This window comes from Ammospiza caudacuta, chromosome 3 (assembly GCF_027887145.1).
Source record: "Ammospiza caudacuta isolate bAmmCau1 chromosome 3, bAmmCau1.pri, whole genome shotgun sequence".
NCBI lineage: Eukaryota > Metazoa > Chordata > Aves > Passeriformes > Passerellidae > Ammospiza > Ammospiza caudacuta.
In genome coordinates, this window is record NC_080595.1 from 77,016,131 (window position 1) to 77,038,803 (window position 22,673).

Below are 22,673 nucleotides of genomic sequence, written 5' to 3' on the forward strand. Positions count from 1 at the left end.
GGGGAAGCTTCCAGCAGTTTCTCACAGAAGCCACCCATGTAGCCCCTGCCTGCTACCAAAACCTTGCCATGCAAACCCAGCACAGGTACCAATGTCCCTTCTTGGAAGAGCAAAGGAAGATGAAGAGAGACAGGAGTGAGGCCAGGAGCTGGGTGGGCAGCATGAAGGGGCTGGCTGCAGGAAGAAGTCAGCCCTGTGAATCAGCATTTTGACCATATCTGATGTCAAAATGTAACTCTGTGGTGTTCTCTGTCCTTGCTGTGTGGCATGTGAAAGGTCTGCTGTAGCACTTCTGCTTATGGATCCAAATCCTGAAGTGCCCTGGGTCTGTGTTTTCTGTCTGTAATGATCATTCTTCCTCCAACACTGCCATAGCCACTGTAACACGAGGGAGTAAAAGCTCAAAACATTGTGCAGTTATTTGTAATTGCTACTCCCCTGCTCTCATCAGCATCATTTCGGCACTTTTCCAGCCCTCCCTTTTACTGACAGTGATCAGTGATACAATTTGTGTTCCCACTCTGTGTTCAACCAAAGGTCCTCCTTTACCAAACCTCAGGTAATTTCTCACATCTCCAACTTACTAGATGGTACAAGTTTCTTCACAGTGTAGAGCTTTAATGTTCTTTGCATGAATTGAGGATTTGTGAGTCAACAAACTGACCCAAAGGATCAAGTTAGCTCACAGGTGAGTGATCAGTAACTAAACCTGGCTCACACTTTGAGTGACCAGTAGCTAAGCCTGGAAAGAGCTCTCCTTGGCTGTTGGAGCTCTATGTTTGCTGTTTTTTGTCCCCACACAAGCCTGAGATCTCATGTCATCTGGGATATGAGAGCCTGAGATGTTTATCAGCATTTCTACCCACAGTAGATGTTTATCTCATTTCTACCCACATTTCACAGTGGGTAGAAATGTTCCCTGATCCATTTTTCCTGCTGCACCCTTCAACACAGCAATCTTCAGGGTTTAATACAGCCATCTCAAGGGGCAGGAGCAGATCATCAGGTGGCTGAGCAGGAGTGGGGTCTGCAGGGAGTCACTTGTGTAGATCTACAGGCTCGAGTTGTTTGTGTCAAGTGATAATCCTCTGGGGATGTGAGATGCTAGCTGGAGGCCTGAGATCATCTATCTGCCAGCTCTGAAGAGTGCTGTGGGAATACCAAGTGTCCTCTGGCTGGGCTGAGCTCAGAGATTTTTTTTTGCCAGTAGGAGGGGAGTGAATTTTGTTAAGATTTTGGAATATTGTCGTGGCTGCCAAATAACACCAGCACTGAGTTGGATCACATGCATGAGCAGAGCACTTGTGACGACTGCTCACTTCTTTCAGTCATGTGCTGTGGCTGCTGGCACTGAGCAGGTTCCAGTGATTCAGTGCCTGGCCCCACTGTGCTCCCCAAGGGGTTTGTGCTGCTTCCCCACTGGAGCCCCCTCCAGCCTGACAGCCAGCTGCTGGCACACTGAGCTCAGTGCCAGCCCCTGGAATTACTGACCTTGCAAAAACTTCTCTGCTGAGGAATCAAGCTAGTTAGCAATAAAATCATAAATAGGAATCCGATTTAAAAAATGTAAGAATTTAGTCGGCTGTTTTTTTACTTACAGCAGAAAGCAGCTCCTGGGCAGCTGTCTCTGCAGAGCCTCAGTCTCTGGCTTAGGAGGGAGGGATTGTGTCTGGGGTGCTCCCTAGTGTGACTGTTCCCTGTTCCTGCAGTCTGACCTCCAGCAGTGTCTGCAACATCACAAGTGGAATTGCTTCATGCAATAGGTATATTCATGGCCTAGGCAATATTTCACCCAGAGCAATTTTATCTTACCTCTGATTTAAAAAAAAACCATCACAAGAAACCTGTAGGCAGGAAAGCAGTGTTCTCTTTTCATGGAAACTGTGTTGGTATCATGATGAGCAGGAGAGGCAGCAGCCAGAGCAACAGCAGTGCCACTTAGCTCTGACAATGTCTCACTGTGTCCTTCTCTCTTGTAGCTCCTCTGGAGGCATCTCTGAGTTGTGGTGATAGGTCTGCTTTACCCATGGCACAGTCAGGAGGAAAAAGTGACCTCTGTGAACAGCAAGATGTGGGGGGGGGAAGGCAGTGGGGAGCAAGGCTCAGCCCCATCATCCCTCCTGGAGTTGATGCAAATCCTGCTTGGCCTTGCTGGAATCTGCTCACTGCTTTAGTAACTGGAGCTTCTCCTGAGCTCTTTAGATGTGCTGTGGCAGGTATGTCAGACAAAGGGTTACACTCGAGGTTTTCTGTAGGCTGGGGGTTGGTCTGTGCAAGTACCAAGCAAGGAAAAGGAAAGGTACCCTTCAGACTGAGTTTTATATGGAGTGTCTGGGATTAGAGGCCAGAAGTTTTTTATGCAAACATCCTCTATCCTATTTGAAACTTTTCTGTTCACAGACAGAAAAATTAAGAGTTGAGTCTGCAGTCTGGGCTCTTGTGCCCCCTATGCTGTAGGATGTGATGAGGAGGGAATTCAGGTGAGGCAGCAGCAAAGTGGAAATTACCTCCTCCTGAGGAGCACAGTGTGAGTCCAGGGGCCTGGACTGCATTCTATTGTGAGGAGGTAAAGATTAAACAACCCCAAATTAAAACTTTATTAAGAAGATGTAGCAGTTGCAAACAGGCTGCCTGTCCTTGGAAGCAAACAGTTGCTGATGAGACCTTGCCAAGGCCTGTAGTGAGATGACACTTTATAAAACTTCAGGTGTTAAGCTGAAAAAGCATAGGTTTAGATGAAATATAAGCACAATAAAGGTGGTGAGACACTGGCCCAGAGAAGCTGTGGATGCCCCACCCCTGGAAATGTGCAAGGCCAGGTTGGATGGGGCTCTGAGCAGCCTGATGGCATGTATCCATGTACACTGCAGGGGAGTTGGAATAGGTGATGTTAATGTCCCTTCCAACCCAAACCATTTTGTGACTCAGCTGTTCCATGAGGTGTGAGTGCCCAACACATCTGAAAATGAGGTATCAGCTATTCACATGTTCAGTGCTTTTTCAGAGAACAGATCTAACAAGGAGCTACAGTAGTGTGTTCATGTCAGGAGGGGAGCAGGTTTCACCATTTCAGTGTAGAAGAAACATCACCTCTCCAAAATGGTCGCTATTTGCATTTGTCACTTATAGCTGCTACTTGTAAGAATTCTCAACATGACATTGCATACTTTTAGTACCTTTAACTCCTTTTTTGTGAGACCTTCTTTTTAAGTGTTTGCTCCCAAATCTGTTGAGAGTGTGGCAGAAAACATGCTTACTAGCAAGTATTTTCACACGCTGTTTCAGCTGGGGTGACTTGGATTGTGAAGCTTCTCAGGATGTTTGTGAAGAATGTCTCATAAAGGGATGATGTTGGGAGGTTGATTTCATTACAGTGGTCAAATTTTAATTCTTGTGGCAGATTTTATTGCTGAGGTATACTGCATATAGACATCACTTTACAGGCAACACAGTACTTACTCAAGAATTTGTTCGTTTTGGAGCCACAGACCTGCAGCAATCATTAATTAATGTAAGAGAATGGATTTTTTTTTTTTTCTAAGAGTGCAATTTTTATAGGGTTGAAAGAAAGTTTCCTGAGAAGTAGCTCCTGAAATGTAACTGTTCCTGAAAGTAACTCCTTTAGCTTTAATTTTACCTTAAAGGAAATAAACCAAGGGATAATGTCTTGCAGAATTTTTTAAGTGCAAACTGTTCTCCCTCATTTTATTTCCTGATGAAGCTTTGTTTCTTCAGAAGGATTTTGCATTTATTTAAGATTTGACATGAATTTCGCCTTTTACTGAAAATTGACTAGTAAATGTTGTTTATTTTTAGGGACTAGCAGTTACAGCTAGTTATCATTTGTGATCAGCTTCAGCCTCTCCCCTTTCTCTTGTTTTGGCTGCTGTTACCTCTGCTTAGTTCTATCTTTTTTTTTCCCCTTTCCTTTTCTCATCTGCATTTTCCCACTTTCTGAGTAAAATTTCTTGGTTTTCCTTCAGTTACTGCCTGGGGTCTTTTTCAGAAGTGTAATTTGACCAATGATAATAATCTTTAGGATTAAAGCAGAAAAAAAAGAGTCCAGAACAGAGGTCTGGAGAGTAAGAGGTACATGATGTGAAGAAGGGAGTTCAAGAAGACAAGGAGGCCTTATTGTCAGTCTGGAGGGTAAGGCAGCACTGCAGATTCTGGAGGTGGAGCAAGAAAATGTCTGATACTGGCCAAAAACATTGGGAAAATGAGGAGGAGGGATGAAAAGGGGGAAAAGGATGGAATTGGGCAGAAATTGTAAAGGCTGGACATAAGGAAAAAAAAGGTGTACCAGAAGAGGGAAGCAGAGCAAAAATCAACGCTTCTCTCCTTTCATCAATTTAAAATCAAGTTCTGCCAGACATACAGATAGAGAATCAAGGGCATGATAAAAGCTGATGTGCACCAAGCCCTGATTCCCTCCTCATCATCATTTTTGCCTTGTAGCTCTTTTACTCATTCATAGACAGACATAATATTCTTGTGTCCTTGTCTTGCCAAAGAGTGTTGTGGTTTTATCCCCTCTTGCTTGTGGCATCTGAGTGTCCAAGTTAATGCAGAGATAGCTCAGGATCTCCACAGAGAAGCAGATTCCTGCAGTGGTGCAGTGAGATCACTGTCTGCAGGATCCAGAGGAGAGAAACTTCCCTTGTCCTGCTCCTGCTTTAGAAAGAATTGGTGGGAACTTTCAGGATTGCTATGTCACACTTGGGGTAAGATACCATTATTAATCAAGGCTGTAGGTTGATGAAAAGAAGATAACATGACTCTGAACATATTTTAGTAATGAATGCTCTTTTAATTACCAACTGGTTATATCTGATAATCTGCCTTTCTATAATTTTACTGAGCATCAAGGCAATGCTCACTGGCCCATGCTTATGTTTGACTTTTTAAACTTTTCTTATTTCTAAAATAGCTTTATTTTTAGCCCTGTGTAACTTCCCTGGAGTTCCACGCTGTGTTGAGTAATTAGATCCAGGGTGCAGAAAATGCCTGACCAATTTTTTCCAAAACATCTTAGTTCAAGTTATCTGGTATTGCATATCTGAAAATGTTCATCATTAGCATGAGTATTAGGATAATAAAAATTTCACTGCTGTCAGAAACCCTGGAAGTACCATTTTGCTGCTTTGCAGATGAAACCCAAAATACTAATGAGTATTTTTGGCTTTTTCACATCATTATTGACAACTTTATTATGTTTCTCTTGTTCTGGACCACTGTGGTTTAATTTAGTCATGATTATGTTTCGAAACTTGTCTTTTGTTGTTCCTTAACTTGTTTCAGCAAGTCTTACACTCTTTAGTCTAGAAAATCAGAGGAAAATTATAAAGAAATTTCCTTTATGGTAATTTTCCTTCTTTGCAATCTAGTCTCTAACCCTAATTCCCTTGCCAGGCTTATGAGTGCTTAAGTGTTTTATTGGTTATTTAGTTGAAAACATTTTAGGAAATGTTTCTCTATTATGATTATTGCTAATGAGCTGTGTTCTAAACAAAAGTTGTCCATCTGTGGTCTTCTCATCTGCTTTCAAATTACATTGGAAAAGGATATAATCAGAAAACTTGAGGACAGATTATAAACATGGCTTGCCTTTGTATAGGAAGAACAGATACTCTTGAGTTCTGAACCCTTCAGAAAAATCTTTCCACAAAAGCAGGTCCCTGGATGGGAGCTGAACTTGAAAACCTGTTCCTTCAGGATTTCTTTCCATCTGTTGCTCTGCTGGAACAATAATCCAAGGCTGACCTAATCTCAGAGCAGCAGCAGAAAACTTTGCAACTGGATACTCTTGTTCCAAATGATATCTAATTGCAGATTTATTCCATCAATTACACATTATCTTACTTTGGGTCATGCCAAAGCCATTTAAAATCCTGTAAATTAGCATGATGTCCACAAAAAAAAGATTGCTGTGTGAGGTACAGTATCCCTGCAGCCAGCACTTGTGGTGGCAGCTTAATGTTTAGGAGTGAGGCTGTGTGAGCTGATGGGCTTTGAGTTTCTATTGGGCATCCCTTGGCCAGAGCAATTGAGAATGACCCCTTTTGTCAGGCTGTTATTATCAGGCAGCTCTGGAAAACGAGCACTGTTGAGTGAAAAGAAAGCAGCAGATGACATTTTGTTTTCTGCACAAACTAGTGTATAGGATCTTTGTTTTTCAGACATGGTTTTCAAGAAGATGTGCAAATATTGCTGCTATTCTGGCTGTAGCTCTTTTGTTCAAGCCTGAACATAGATCTGTGGGAAGTGAGGATGTCCATTTATATTAGTGAGCTCTTCCCTTGTAAAATTCCATGGATACCTAATGTAGAAGTATTTATATTCTGAATAAGCCTTTTTTTTAATACTACTGTAGCACTCCTTTTCTGAAGAATAATTTTACTTCTGTAAAAAAGACATGATGATATTTTCAGAATAATAACACCTGCAGACTTTTGCCTGTGTGCTGAGATTACTCGTGCTCTTGATTACAACTCTCACTGTTTTAATCCAGCAGTGAGCACAGGGCAGGGACTCCTCTGTATAGAGCACAGTGGACACACTGTGATTTAAACCAGTGTCACCCAGCATGGGATCTGCAGTTCCAGTGTTTCACAAACAGCTGTCACACACAGGTCTGGAAATCTTCTGACTTTGAAGTGTCTTAGTCATCCTCATTGCTGTTTTCCACAGCTGACCAGAAAGCTCTTGTGCATTGCTGCTGTGCCAGGGAGACCTGGAGGCTGCCAGATGAGTGATCTACACTGTGTCAGTAAACAGTAGCAGGAGAACTGTGCTCACAAAGTGAGTGGGGTTTGAAAGTGTCTGCATACAGGGTTTTGTTGACATTTTCATGGGTGATTTGAGGATCACATGGGAGGCAGGATTCTCAGCTGGACTTCCAAGTGTTCCAACAGCCTGACTAGGTGGATTCATGTACTCTAATTTCTGATCATCCAGTTTTGGTCCATGTCAGTTGGAAGGCCAGTCTTTATGTACAGTCACTTAGGAGGCTCCTTTTTAGTCAGAGAAGGAGACAGGAGTGTTATTTGATTTATTCTCACAGTGTAGACATCAGTAGGCTCAACTGGGTAAATAGTTTCTGCTGAACAAAGGATCATGTCATCTTTAGGGCTGGTTTGGTTTTTGTTAAGGTTTAAAAGTCACTAGAGTGATGCTCCAAAAGTTCACTTGTTTCATAAATGAATAAATAGCAGTAACACAGGTCATCTTCTGCCAGCTGGATGCTGGTAGTTTCAAAATGTCAGATGCCAAGGTTGTGAGCGTGATGTATGAAGAAGGTGCTAATGAAGTGCAGGATTTGAATACTTTGGAAGACTTAATGTTCCTTCATTTCTGTCTTCTCTAAAGACTCTACATTCCTGCACAAGTTTACTGCACCCTGGTACATCATGATGATGGAATTAGCTGTTCTTGCAGCTTCTCCTCTGCATGCCTGCCAGCTTGGGGCTTCACAATCAGCTTGTCTCCAGCACAGTCCCTGGGCCCTGCTTATGGGGAGGTAGCACCAATATACAGAGAGGGCATGGGTGGGCAGGCAGATGCAGCCTCAGGCCAGCTGCAGAACCTCAGACAGTCTCTTAAACTTCCCACACCCCCTTCTCATCTGTTAACCTCTGCTCAGCACTGCAGTCTGGACTGGCACAGCTAAATACAGAACCGTGGGAATCCTGTTTCTCACTTAGGGACTGACCTCCACAGTGGCCCTGTATGGATATGCTGGAATTACTTGGCAGTCCAACAGTGGCTTCCTTAGAAGGGCAGTGAGGGGAAACAACTTGGAGGCAGAAAAACAATTTCCTCCTGTTCCTACCGGTACCAGTCAAGCCCAGTGGGTCTGGCCCTGTGCCCTGTAGCTGCCAGTGGAGTCCCCTGGCCAAACAGAAAGTGAGTCCGTGTCAGTGGGCTGGTTTGGTGGCCAGACCACACAAAAGGTCATTACCAGTACATTTCACTTCCATTATTTCTGTTTTACATGCTGTTCTGTATGATGCTCTTTATGATTCTCTTCCCTTTCTTTGGTGCTTCCCGCTATTCTGGTATTGTTTACTGCAAAAACTTGAGCTAATTAATAATAAATTCCTTGCTAACTTCACTGGGGTGGAGACCTGTTGCTTGGCAAAGTACTGGCTCCTGTATATAATTACCTGTGCCATGATGGTCTCTTGGGCATCGGGAAAGCTGTTGTAACTCCAAATGGACAAGAGGTCTTGTCAAAGACTTTTGGCATTCTGTAGGTTGGCAAGTCCTCACCTATATTGTCTTTCACCTCTCGAAGAATACTTTGTGAGGCGTGAATTATGCAAATAAAGGTTGCTTCTTCCATAGTAGATCGGATTTATTTGTGTTTGCTAAATCTTTTTTTAATGGGTTTTTTCAGCTCTGAATGACTCTGTACTACTGTTTTTCCAGTTTTGTTGTTGTTTGCTTTACCTTTACCTTTAATACTTAGGGTCATTTGAGTGATAGATCCCTTACTACAGTTGATAAAGCAATGAATTTGAGTTTGTGTAGGTATCCTGGGTGAAAGCTGCCTGTATATGTTGTAACTTTAGATTTTGACAGGTTTTGGAAGAAGGGTCTTCTGCAAATGCTTCAGTTTGAAGCAGTTCCTTGGAGCCATGCTTTCAAAAGTAGCTCAGATTCAGAAGTTACTTGAGGCATATCCCTAATGAATATGAATATGAATACAAAAAAAAAATCATTAAAGTTCTTGCTGCTTTAAAATGAAAGTTTTTGTTATGAATAGTAGTTGTTGACACCTGCAGATACCTTTAGAGTATCAAATAGGGTATATTTCCAAATAAAGCAATATTTAGGTTCTGCATGGTGCTTGGTCTTAGGCTGCATTTGCCACAAAGTGGTGGCAGCAAGGTAATACCATCTGTGAGTTCCATTTTGTTGATAATAAACTTGTGAAAATAACTGGAAGTAACTAGGCTCTGCTTTTGTGTGCAGCTGTAATTGGAAGAGGATTTTACAAGACTCTTTAATGTAGTTGGAATGTGTGTGTAATCTTTTGACCTTGTTCTTAGTTTTTGATGAGTATGGCATGTTAAGTGCTGATAATTGGGTTTGCTCTAGGCTGAAACCTGACCTGCTCTCTGCAGAGAAGATCAGATCTTCTACTGGAAGGGGCACTCAAAGGGGCTACCTAAGAAATTGCAATGCCAGTGAAGATCTCTGAAGTATGGCAATTACTTTGGAAGGGCATATTGTCCTAGGGACTGCTTCTCTTTCAGCCTAGTTTGAATTGGACTTTTCACCCAAAGGTTATTGTCCTCTAAATTTTCTTTTCTGTACCATCTGGTTTGCCTCAAGCTCAATTATTGTGAGAGCTGCCTTGTAGCCTCAGCTGGTGGAATATCAGTCCTGGGTATGAGAGCAAGAGGCAGGTGCTTTTCCCTTTGCTCTTGGAAGGGGAGTCAACTCTCTTTGTTTAAGCCATGTGCAAATGAGGGGAGTGTCTAATACCTTTGTGAAAGAAGCATGCAGCAATCATAAACAGCAGCAGGAGTGGCAAGGAAATGGAGCCAAACGGATTTTTTAAAACTTGTCCACAGGGATCAGTGCAATGGACCAACCTGCACTTTGTATTTCAAGCCATTCTTTTCTGTCTGTCTCAAACAGTGTTGATGGATCTTTCTTATTTTAAGCCTTCTGTGTGAGAGGAGTAAAGCTGCTTAAATGTTTCTGAGTAGTAGTTTGCACAGTGCAGCATTGTTAGCTCTGTCTTTCCCGTTCCCATTGGACTCCTTGACATATATTAAGAATACACAACATGGGTCCAGCTAGAAAATGCCTGTCCCTCCAGGTCAGTATCCCATTCCTGCCAGCAATTAACAGATGCCTCTGCACCTTTGTCTAAACCTTTCCTAGTCTCCCACCATTTATTTTCAGCTTATGAGACTTTCTAGCCATAAATCTTGCTTGTTAAAGGAAGAGTTGCAGCTAACTTTCTTTTCTCTTGTGTTTCAGAACTAAAAAAGCAAAGAAGACAGCTGCTCCTCCAGCCAAGGAAGAGAAGCCCAAATTAACCATTTTTGAAGAGGAGGTGGATCCAAATGAAGGACTCTTTGGCCCAGAAAAAGATTTTTCATCAATCAGTCCCAGAAGAAATATTAAAGAGAGTAAGTCTATTCTATATTTGTATATTCACAGATTGTTTTATCTAAAGCATGTGTATAACTGAGCCTTTAAATTACAGTGATGCATAGTATACAGGCTAAATAATGTCTTGGAAATATCAAGGCAAATCTTCAGCTGAGCAGAATCATCTAGAATCATTCAGAAAGAACAAATGAAACCTGTAGCTCTCATAGCTGTTCTCTGTAAACATTTTGAACTGGGATATCAAGGTCTGTGGGAGCTGGCTGTCCCATTCATGCCACACTAACAGGAGTAATGTGACCTACTTTTGAGTGCAAGGAAAAAGCAGATTTACCAAGTCCTTAGAGTGCAGAGTATCACTGCACTTTATGGACTGGAAGTCTTTGGAAAAAAAGAATTGTCTGCCTGATCTGTTTTTTCAACCCACCTAGCTAGATTTACTAGTTAGTGTTAGTGCAGGCCTTGTGTTACATAGCATGGTTTAAATACAGCAGCTTCTGATTCCCCTTTCTAGGTCTGAAGTTATTTGAAGACCCAGACCTCGGTGGGGTGGTGAGACTGGGTGACTCACTCCTGCTGCCAGCTGCCTGTGAGCACAGCGAGGATGTGCTGAGCAGGGAGCCTGAGGAGGACACTGAGGAGCTGCTGAGGTACTCATCTCAAATCTGCCATGTGGGATGAAGGTGGTCTGATCCATTCTCATCTATTTAGGTCTTGAAAGAGATGAATCTGGGGACAAAGCTTAAATACTCAGAATGCAAACTGTGAATCAATACTTGTATCAACAAGTAAAATGTATTGAGTGTCATGGAGCTTGGACATCAAACACATTGCAAAGGAAATTAGGAAGACCCTTTGAGAGAGGTGGGGTGCAAGGAGTTATGTGACTCCAAAGGAAGAGCCTTGAAGGCCCAAGGTGTGCTATCTGGTTCTTGTTTTCTGCTTTCTGCATTACACTTCTGCTTTCTGCAAATGATCCACAGAGAACCTGACCTCCACTGTGAAAAGTGGGCAACAAAGCCCAGAGATAAAGAGTATTTCAGCTTCAGGGCCCTGAAATCAGGGGCTCTTGCAACAGGAGGAATGATTTTCATGCTGATGGCTCACAGACTTCTGGGCATGTTTCCAGGAGGGATCCTGTGCATACCTGCACAGCTGTAAAGGACACTTTGTCACCCTGTGTTTCATTTTTAATCTAGTGGGAAGGAGGGCTGGAGCTCAGTTGCAGGAGGGTATAATATATTGCTTCTCCCTTTGTAATGCAGCCCTGGAACACATCAGCACACCATGCATTTATCCCTGACACTTCCCTCACAGGGCTGGTTCACCTGTGCTGATAATCCTCCAGAGATGGAGCAGGGAACCAGGGCTTGGAGAGACACAGGGAATCTGTGCTGTAGTAATGAGTCAAATTCCTTCCTTCTGGGTCTCCAGCTGGCATCTGAATGATGAGGCCAGCCTGCTTCCAGTGCTAATTTGTGTCAACCAGCTCCTGTTAGGATGTATGATTTCCACAGCAGGTACTAAACCCAGGAGAGACACTCTGTGTGTGGTTTCAAAGCTTTCCTGAAGCAGGTAATTCTGCAGCTGTTGCTTTCCACACATGGAAATGTGCTGGCTATCTCAGCAGTAATACCTGACTGACTTTAAACAAAGGTTAAATTGGGCTGGGTGCCATCTTGCATTAGACCCTGACAGCCCACCTGATGTTTATAGAAGCTGATGGGGCAGGACATGATTTCACGCTGTGGTATACTGAGAGCAAACACACGTGTGCTTGCAATATTTTCTTGTCTGCTAGTGATCTCAGCATACAGCACTTCATCCAGAGTGTTCATATGACTACAGGAGAAGGGCCTGTTCCACTGCAGTCCTTGCATTTTTATGCACAAGAGAGAACTTCTCCATCTGTTGTGTTAGTATCTTTTGGATGATATATGTTCAGAGAGAGGTCTCTGAAGTCTGCTCTGAGACCAATAGACCATGCTTTCAGATCAGTTTGGGATCATCAGCAACAGCAGCACACCCAGATGGTTATGGAAACCCATGGGAAAAGATGTAATTTCTTTTAAATTCCAGTAGTTTTTGTTTATTCCTGATTTGTCTCAGTGCTTCCAATAGTTGATAAGTCATCAAGGTCCAGCTGGAATTGAATACATGCAATGAAGCAGAAAACCATGCAAATGGTCCAATGGGAAAGTTCTATGGGAATCCAGAGGCAACTCCTCCTGGCTGTGCAAGAGGTTTTGGCAGATAGGTCAGGATCTGTTGACCTGTTCAGTTGCCTAACACCCTCTGAAATTCCCCTGGTAAACCCAGTTCATGGTGTTACCTACACATCATAGAGGGCTGGTGAACCCAGTGCAGGGCAGTTGAGGGTAAAGGAGAAGCTGCTGTCCAAGAGGAGAGGAGGAGTGGCAGTACTGTTTTAACTTAGTGCAACACTTCACCTCCCCCTGTGCAAATTCACTGCAGTCACCTGAAATCCAGTGGTAGGGCAAAATGCACTTTGTTTTCTGTTCAGCTGGGAGCCTCAGTAGAACAGTCAGGTCTCAGAAATGTAGAGGCAGCATTTGAATCCTCTCCCACCTTCCCTTCCCACCCAACTGGTGTTGAATGTTCTTGCAGGGCAGTAGCACAGGCTCTTTTCCAGGCAGTGACCCTTTGTAGTGACAAAATGTTTAGTATAAGCTGCACTCTGCAATCTCCCTGCATGGGAACTTGAGCTTATTTTGAGGCCTAAGAATAAGTCTTGCCTTTGCCATGTATGTGTTGACAATTACTCTCCTTTCCCAAAAAGGACTGAAGAAATCTCTCTGCAGCCCTCAGATCAAAGTAGGGCCTGTGACAACCCATGCCTTTAGCAGGCTAGAGCTGGATATGCCACTAGAAATGGAAATGGAAACTCTTGGTCTCTTGGACATAATCAGTTCTGTCATACAAATGTGGACATGATTGGTTCTATCATACCAAAAGTTTATGTGGACACATTTTGTTGAGATCTAGGACTGTCCTGAGCCATGATGCACCAGCAGGTCTGTGGTAGGTCCAGAAAGCTGGACATGTTCACTGCACTCCAGTGGAGTAGCTGAATAATGCAGATGTGGGAGCTCTCCACTGGTGCAGTGAACATTCACATGTACCTCAGGGTCTGGTCTCATGTGTGTGGTAGATCTGAGAAGTGTCTGACTCACTCTGAATCATGGGCAGAGTTAGAGGAGAGCTGCCTAAGGCAGAGGAGGGCAGAACCTTCTTCCAGAGGGGGATGGCAAGAAGATAATATCCAGAGCAGAACAGAGGAGCAACCAAATCCTTTGTGATCGTTATGGTACCTGAGTGGTTTGAGCAGCAGTGAATCCCCAGCAGTGGCTGTAACTCATGAGGCAGAGGCTGTTAAGGAGACAAATGAGTCTGCAAAATGTGCGTGGGCTGGGCTTGTCACAACATGAGGGAGAAGAGAATCTGATAAACATTCTCACTGCAAACTGAAGACTGTGCTCTCGGTGGATACTTGCTCATATGCAATGAGAATTACTGTTTTAAATAGAATCACCAACTTGACATTAACAAGTGCTGAGCATTGAGAAGAACCAATTTTGCATTCTAAGTGCAGTGGGAGATTTCATGGGCTTTATCCCTTGGGACTCTACAAAGCAGATCCCTGAAGAGGCCACAGTTTGCTCTCCTGAAATCCAGGGTTTGCTGAGCATCCACTTCACTGCCATGAGAGATTCAAACTCCACCATTTCATGGTCTCTGCAGCCCAGCTGCCCTGGAGCTTTACATTCCCCACCAGCCCCTCCTCATTGGTGAGAATGAGGTCCAGCCTAGCACCTCTCCTTGTTGGCTCCTTTGGTACTTGGAGAAGGAAATTGGCCTCAATTCATTTGAGGGACCTCCTGAAATGCTTAAGCCCTGCTGGCTGTCCTTCCAACAGATAATGGGGTGGTTGAAGTTCTCCATGAGGACCAAGGTTTGTGAATATGAAGCTGCTGCTGTCTGTAGAGTACCTTATCCCCTCGCTCTTCCTGGTCTGGTGGCCTGTAGCAAACCCCCACAATAATGTCACCTGTCCCTGCTTTCCCTTTGGTCCTGACCCCGGAGTTCTTGGGTGGCTCCTCAGCTGAGGCTCATGGCTGAGCTCTGTGCACTCCATGGTCATCGGCATAGAGGGTGACAGTCCCACCTCATGTCCCCTGAAGAGCCTGTATCCTTCCATCCCAACACTCCAGTCCCAGGACCTGTCCCACCATGTCTCCATGATGCCAGTGAGGTCACAGCCCTGCAGGCATGAACTCTTCTGCCTCATTAATCTCAATCATGCCTGCCTGCTGTGATGGATCAGGTTTTTGTGGAAAACCAATGCTGGAATTGATCCTGTGAATGTTGCAGCAGCTCTGTGTGCCTGCAGAATTACATAAATTACCACACATCCTAGCCTGAAATAATTATCACAGCTGTCTGAGCAGCCTTTCAGGAGAGATTTAATTAGCTTCACCTTTGATAATGAATAGGAAGCTGAGATGGAAGGAAGCAGCTGTGAGCACATTTGTCTTTTTCCAGTGTTGAAAAAAAGTGTCAGCAGCAGGATCCCAGTTCTCCTGCCCTGTGATGGCAGATCTGGTGTGTTCCTTCTTAGGATTGCACTGATGATAACCCTTTCAGGAGCATTACACTTTTTCAGGCTGAGGCTGTTTGTGACACTGCACCCCAGACATCGTTCAGCCCGTTGAGCTTCTTGAGCAAGTTCATCAGCTTCAGGTTTGCCAAGGAACTGTTGCCACCCTTGAAGCAGAAAATGTTTGTGTGTTCTTTCAGCAGGCATTAGCAGATGCTGAATTCAGAGAGTAACACATCTTCAACCCATCCAGGAGTCATGTGGAGCAGCATTTCCAGCTTCAATGTCCTGAGAGTATGAGAACAACACTATAGCTGGGAAAAGAGCTTTGAGAAACTCCAGAGGGTTTATATGTAGATCCTTTGGGGAGAGGATTATTTGGGCTATGTACAGGTGGAAGAGAAGGTTGCAATAACTGAGTCAGAAATTTTCTGTCCACTCCAGGGCAGTTTCTCTTGACCGCTCTAGGGCAATTTCTCTTGCTTGCTATGACAGAACTGTGGGGAAAGGTCTTTGATTTGGCTGCAGTAGGTTACAGAAAAACAAATTTTTCTGTGATGTTTTTCAAGAATTTATTTCATTTCTGTGACGTATCAGGATGCTACTTACAACCATTAGAAAAGCTATAAAGTAAACTTGCCAAAAAAACAAACAGTTTTTTGCTAGACCAGAAATATTTATCCTTGCTCCACCCCTTGGAACATGTATGGGTTGAGACCCACCAGATTTCAACCATCGTGCCCCAGGTTGTTTGCATTTTGTCAGACATCATCAGCTCAAGGGGCAAAAGTTGCCTGCTCTCCCCTGCCCCAGCTGTGCTTTTGGCTGGTGATTGGGGAACTTTCTAGAGAGGCAGGAGATAAAGGGTTTTAACTTTTTCAGACTGGAAAAATTGAGTTTTCTTATTTCCAAGGTGAGTGATGTAACCAGCAGGCTGATTTCCTCAGAGGGCTTCTTGTGGGACTTACCTGCACTAATGAGCCTGTTCTCTGGCACTCAGCCAGGCAGCACCCCAGGCTGCCTGCATCCATCCTCATCCTCTTGGACTCTGCAGCTGCAGGACAAGGGCACTGTGTGCAGCTGCTCCAGGGAATGGTCACTGTCCCACTCCAGCTTCAGTTGTGCCAGAGAGGTTTTTGGAGGAGGGCTGATCTCTCCCAGCCCAAAGCCATGCCAGTGGTTCTTGTAGCATTTAAACAATACAGACTGTTACATTCCAGTGTCCAGACATATTTCCTGGCCCTGGTTAAAATATCATTGTGAATTTACCTGTAATGGATTGCAGGGGAAAGCTGAAGCAGGAGGAGAGAGATCTTCATGGCCCCCAGTGCTTGGCATTCCTGGGATTAGCTCCCCCCTGTGTCTTTCCCTGGGCCTTGCTGGACATCACACTGTCTCTCCTGACCATAGCAGATGTGATGGGCAACAGATACTTTGAAGTCTCCTGCCTATTTTTGGGCACAAGTCTTTTCCCAAGTTGTAGATGTGATGTTACAGCACTCCCCAAGGCTTCACCAAGGTACCTCTTGTACTTGGAATTAACACCAGACAAAATAAAGAACATAAGATAGCAAAAGATGAAAGTCTGTTCTGCAAGAACTGCAGTTAGTTACACAACTGAGCTTCAAGCATGAGCATTTTGGATTCTTAGCAAATTCTGGGGGTCTTTGTCTCTTGCTTTCATTACAGATTCTCCTCATTAAAGCATTCCCAGCAAGCAGAGGTCACTGTCCCCATCTGCATGTTGTACATGCAGACAGTCATTCCTGTCCCAAAGATCTGGTCCAGAGAGAAGGAACAAAGTCCAGAGAAATGGCATCTAAAATGTTGATCTTCTTGTGACAGCTGCATCTGTCTCCAAGTCAGAACTCATTTACTCTCTGGAAGTCCACATGCCAGCAGTCATGAAGGCTTTGTGACAGCCTTTCTTCAGTAAGGGCTTTGATTGCTTTCTTTTGGAATTCTGATAGAATTTCCACCAATACATTCGGTGAATCAGCACAACAATATGGCAAGAATTTTAAATAATGTGGTGCTGCTTTTCTTTTACAGAAATAGAAAGAGACTAATTAAAGAATGATTAATTACATGGACTCTCTGTCTGATTGTCTATAAAAAGATGGGGTGGGAAGGTTCTTCCTTTAATCTTGTTTCAGAATAATTGCTTGATTTTTTTCTTCCTCCTCCTGGCCTGGAGTTAAATATGGTGGTAGTTATGCACTGTAACAATTCATTTGCTTTCAAGAAATAAAAGTCCTTGTTTCTATCTCTGCCTGAGGCGTTTTGCATTTTACCTCTTTAGTTTTGCAAAGACAGTTGTGTCTCACATGATCAAACAGCAGTGGATCAAAGAGCTTGCCTAGCACTGCAGTGCTGAAAAGCAGGTTTTGAGACAAAAACCACATATTATCTGCTGTATTCTCTCTAAGAGACTTCTGTCTAACCAAGGTCTTGAAAAAATCTAGGACAGAAAAAGGAAATTACATCATCAGCTTCCAGACTTTCTTCTGCAGAATCTTTGGCTTAAAAGCAGAACACCAAACCCCCACCCCCTAAAGACCCCCACAGCCTACTGGACTGGATCTTTTGAGGGTATTTTTTTGGCTGTGCTGTGTGGTTTTGTTGCTGTGATTAGCACAGAAACTGGAGTAGAGAATTCAGGAAGTTGTATCATCATACCAGGTTAGTGAGCTGGATTTACTGCTGCCCTTTCTGGGTAGTGCACCTAGTTCAAAATCCTACTTCCTCTATATGGTCTCTATGTATTGTGCATTGTTCCTCTGCTTATTATGTTTTCTGTTATTTAAGAACAAAACTTTATGACATGGACACTGATTCATTCACCATTTGTTTATGCCAAGAAGGGAGCCTTCAGAAATACCAGCCTTAACAAGTTTTGTTTATTACACAGCACAGAGAACAAGAACATGTCTTGGCAATGTGATCACAGGTGTGATACCTCTTGGATATCAGAGTTTGCAACAAACACAAAGGCCTGGGCTTAAATGAAATTCATTTCTTTGTAGATGAGGAATTCAGAAATACATTGAGTGTGTTTTGTAAGTTAAGTAGGATATGTCACCCACAAAGAATGATGGAAAATAAAAAAACATCAAAAGTCCTATCTAAATAAAAGAGAATATAATCTCCAGAGTTACTTAGAGGATGAAGTTTGAGGTGCTGCTTGCTGTAATACCAGAGGTAGAGTTCAAGGTGCAGAACTCTGGGGCAGTGAATGGCTCTGTCCATCAGCAGATCTGTTCAGGTGCTCCCTACTTTTAGATAGCAGTGTTCATGCTATTGATTTTACAAGAGCAGCCTTGGTTAAAAGGTTAAAAGGAAACTTAAAAGGATTCTTTTAAGTTTCCCTTTGGGAGTCACAAGAAGATCTGTCTGACTTGAGGAATGGTTTTACCTTAAAGAGTTCTGACTGTCTCTACACGAGAAAATTTAGGCTAATCCTGATAAACTTAATGGCTGGTTCATGGTGGGTGTAGTTTGTCTCAGCCTGGGCAGTAGTGTTGTAAGTTCCTCTCAGGTTTTAATGAGGGTGAGCAGCAAAGAGAAACCCTTGAAATCATGCAGTTTATCTTATTAATAGTGGGATCCTTAGCTTGAGGGAGCTGTAGCTCTTGAAATACCTATGGTTTTAACATTCAAACAGTTTCACTGGGGATGGAGGAGTAAAGTGTCTCAGAGATGTTGGTTCTTTGATCATGCTCCTGGTCGTCCCAGACAGTTGCCTCATCAGTTGCTTCCCAAATTATGGAAAATCTGAGCTTTACTTTTAACTGTCTGCAGAAAGCCCCACCAGTTGTACTGCTGTGTGTTCAGGCATTTACAGCTCCTCTCCTGAGGCAACTGGTGAACAAAGAGAGGAAGGGAGGAATCACTGTCCCATTTAGGAAACAGAAATTATCCCAGGGGTTTCACAGGCATCTGGGTAACCCCTCAAGATGCCTCATTGCCTGGCTGTGAAGAAGTTATACATTGGATATTAGGACAGGTTTTTTACCCAGAGGGTGCCTGGGCACTGGAGCAGCTCCCACTGCTCCAGGGCAGTGGTCACAGCACCAGCCTGACAGAGCTCAAGGAGCATTTGGACAACTCTCTCAGGCACATGGTGTGACCCTTGGGATGTCCTGTGCAGGTCCAGGAGCTGGACTTGATGATCCTGATGGGTCCCTTCCAGATCAGGATATTCAATGGTCCCATGATTCTAACTACAAAAGGCAGATGAGAGGAAGAACCAAAAAATACATGACTTGAAATGATTTATTCATGCTCCAGGGACTGCCTACCTAAAGGTAATGGAGAAGAAGAAACTAAAAAGCATCTTCCTTAGACTCTAGTACCATATCGTGTTCCAGTGAGTGGAGCTGCTGAAGAGAATCCTTTTTCTTTACTCCATATTTTGACTTTCCAAAGGCACACAGTTCTTGGAGTCACCAGATAATCTATGATAAGGGCTCTCTTAAAACCTTTTAGCAGCTCATGTGGGAACAGAGTTGAGCATGCACAGTCTGCTGCATATCTGATAAGGTCAAACAATGCAGGTAGAAAATACCCTGAACTGTTTGAGGTGTTCTGGGTTATTTCAGTAGGAATCAGCAGCAAATTATCATCAGAAAGAGTTGTTGTAAGTGGTCATAGATTGCAAAACTTCTTCAGTGTCCCAGAACTAAATATGAACATGGAATTTTAAAATCCATTAGGGTTTACAGTTTCTCATGATTGAGCATGGGGATGCTCAATCTCAGTTTTGGGTGATGGGGATGAAGAGGAAACAGAGTTGAATGTGGATAATTTTACTTGCCCATGAAAATTTATGGGGAAGCAAAGCCTCCTGTCACAAATACATTTTTTTTCCCAAACTAAAATAAAGTTTGGTAGTTTTAGAAATCGCTAATTGCCTTTAATTTAGACATTTGAAAACATGCTGTAAAATTAACTTGTATAACCACATTATAAAAATGATGGTTCTTATGGAGACTTCTTTGGAGAGAGAAATTTATCAGAGTAGATCCTTTCCTGCAGAAAGTTTTGTTTTGAAAGATTGCATTTTCTTACAGAACAAAAAGCAGTTCAGAAATTCCCAGGATGTTACTGATGTTTTTTTTTCATTGCAGAGTGGAAGATGATTTTGAGAAACTCTTAGAGGTTACCTCCAAACCAAAACCTAAGGTCCCACCAAAGCCACCTCTGCCTCAGAAGCCTGAAGTTGCCCCCAGGAGCACTAACTCACCTTCACTGGCAAAGCTAAAGGAAAACAGGATTCAGACAATGAATGAAGTGGACATTCTCCAGTATATCCAGGAAAATGAATCAATCAACAACCAGGATACCAGTCTTTTTTGAACATATGTATTTTAAAATATCCTGATGGCTTTTTGGCCCCTCCTCCCAGTGAGCTGCAGTGACAGCAGCAAGAACTGCCCAGGTGTTTCTGCTGTCACAGGGCTCGTTTGTGTACCAGGATACAGAGAGCAGCAGGTTTGAGCAGCAGAACCTCCCTGTGAGGTTTGCAGAACACTGCAGCTGTGATCTAATGTTGCCTTAGATTTTCAGGGTTTCACAGGGAATGTGAACAAGGATGCAGCACTACAGATTGTCTACTGCTATTTTAGTATCAACATTGTACAGTTTCGGCCAGTTGATTGAAAATGGCGAGGTTGTTGTACACATGGCAACTGTGAGTAATGTCCAACAAATTGTCTGAGGCATGGTAGAATGCTGTTCCTGTCATTTTTAGATAGTGTTTTTCAGCTCAGTGGAAAGGCCATTTCCCTTTTATCCAGTGTGGTTTTGTAGCAGCCTCTTCCTCCCTGTCTGGTATTTTGGTAATTTTTAACAGGAACTGCTAAATGTAGTTAACAGTTCCTCTGTCTTCCCATGGAACATTGAAATCCCCGCTAACCCTGACAATCTGCTGCCTTAATTGCTGCACAAATGCCAACTTGTAAGAGAACTTTAGGCCTACAAAGACCATGCTATGCATCTCTGATTCCCAGGGAGAATAGCAGATGACTGGGGGTGGCTAAGAACACTCTCCAGACATAGATGGAGGCTGCAGTGCCCAGGAGGTTTGGATGCTGTAGGACTCCTGTGAACTCCAGATTCACAAGGGCTGATTTTTTCCAGCCAAGTCTTCCTGGGTTTCCACTGTAGTAGTGGAAAGAGAGAGGGGCTTCTCCAGGAGGTCATTCAGTGGAGGTGTGTTAATGGAGGAAATCTGAATTGCTCTCTGGAGTCACTCTTTCTCTCCTATTCCTTCACTTCTCCCAGAATTTTTAAGAACCAGCCATGGTGATTAATTCCACTAAGCTCAATTTGTGTGATAAGATGGTGGTCTGTTCTGTACCATGTGATGGTTGAAGCAAGGGAAGACAAACTTGGCATTATCTAGAGGGAAAAAAATAGGAAGAAAATATACTGGAGAAATTTTAATATGCAAGAGAAGAAAAATATTGTAGAGTAGGTATCCAAGACTTTCCCCCTTCTTGTCAAACTCAGGCACTCTGGTTGAAGATACTAAATTTACACCTAATGTGGGTTTATACCTGCTGTCATGCAGTTTCCTGAACTCATTCCATGTGTGGTCTAGCTAGAGATGAATACAAGCTCCCCAGAGGGAAAATATTAATATATTTAAGCCATATCATCATCTCAATATTTGCCTTTCTAATATAGAACAAAATAAATAGAAAACATTATCTATTTTTAATAATGAAATTATTTCTATCAGCATTTCCTTTTTAAGCCAGTGGGAAATATTATAAAGGTATTTTGCTTTGATGGGACAGATAAAATATAGCCATTGGTTCTCCTCTGTGTATGGTATGTTTTACTATAATAAAACATTTTGCTAACCTGCAGGTGTTACTGTTGTTGCTGTTGTTCTCTGGGTTGTACAGTAGCAGCAAAGAATCGATTCCATTTAGCTCAGGAGTGCTGTGTGGTGTTAAAGTGTAAATAACTATGAAACTGAAAATATAGCTGTGCTCATATTTCCTTTGAGAGCAGCTAAAGGCAGAACTAAAGGTATTACTTGGTCCTGTCTGTCCCCCCAGTGTCCTGGTGCAATTAGGAATAAAAAATGTGAATAAAAGCAGCCAGGAGAAAATAAATGCCTTGCCTAAGAACAGGCAGGGAATAGCAGGTAGGAAAAATTAATTCAGGGCAGCCTTGCTGTTGCACTCCCTGCTGTCATGAACAACCACTATATTTAACTGAGGGCTCAGGGAGCATCATCTCCATTTTACTCAGCCCTGTTTGGGAACTCTGCCTGCATTTCTGTATTTTTGGGCCACAGCCCACCCATCTCATAGCCTGAACACTGCTAAAACTTCCCAACTGCAGGCCATGGATTTAATGATCAGTACAGTGAGTGCAGTTCTTCACCCTCCTTAAATAGCCAAGGAATATTTTTCCCCCCAGCTCTCCCTAAAATTGTAAAATTACCTAAGCACAGGGAAGGAAGAGCTGTTAATTGTTTCCTGTGCTAGATTTTTAAGCTTATTTTGAGGTCAGTATTTTACTTCAAAAAAAAAAATCTAGCATTCCTGTCAAGAAACTAATATAAAAGGATCCTTCATAAACCCTGGTGTTATGCTTTTGTTTTACAATGCAAATGTCTAGCTGCAGTCATATTTTTGGGCACTAAGAGGTGAGTTACAGTCATTGAATACATTATATATAATGAATCATTATTATACAAGAGAAGAATGTCAGACAAAGGTAGCTGTGAAAAATTGAACATACTATTAGAAATGACATAGGGAAACTATACAACATACTTTGCATCCTGCCAGAAGAGAACTTTAATTTTTTTCTTTCTTTAATATTTTACTTCTATTAGCAGCTATTTGATTAGCCTGCTCTTGACAACTCTTGAAATTCAATTATGGACTCTAATGTAGTTCTTGGC

General features: G+C 42.9%; 1 protein-coding gene across 2 annotated transcripts in view; it reads left to right on the plus strand.

The window, feature by feature from the left end:
* Positions 1-21,596, plus strand: part of HS1BP3 (HCLS1 binding protein 3) — a 56,756-nt gene extending 35,160 nt beyond the window's left edge. For both annotated transcript variants that reach the window (XM_058801790.1, XM_058801791.1), the window contains exons 5-7: positions 9,997-10,148; positions 10,643-10,778; positions 19,876-21,596. In XM_058801790.1, coding sequence (XP_058657773.1) covers positions 9,997-10,148; positions 10,643-10,778; positions 19,876-20,104 — 517 coding nt within the window. In that variant the 3' untranslated portion in view covers positions 20,105-21,596. The remainder of the gene's footprint in view (positions 1-9,996; positions 10,149-10,642; positions 10,779-19,875) is intronic.
* The last annotated feature ends 1,077 nt before the right edge of the window (positions 21,597-22,673 follow it).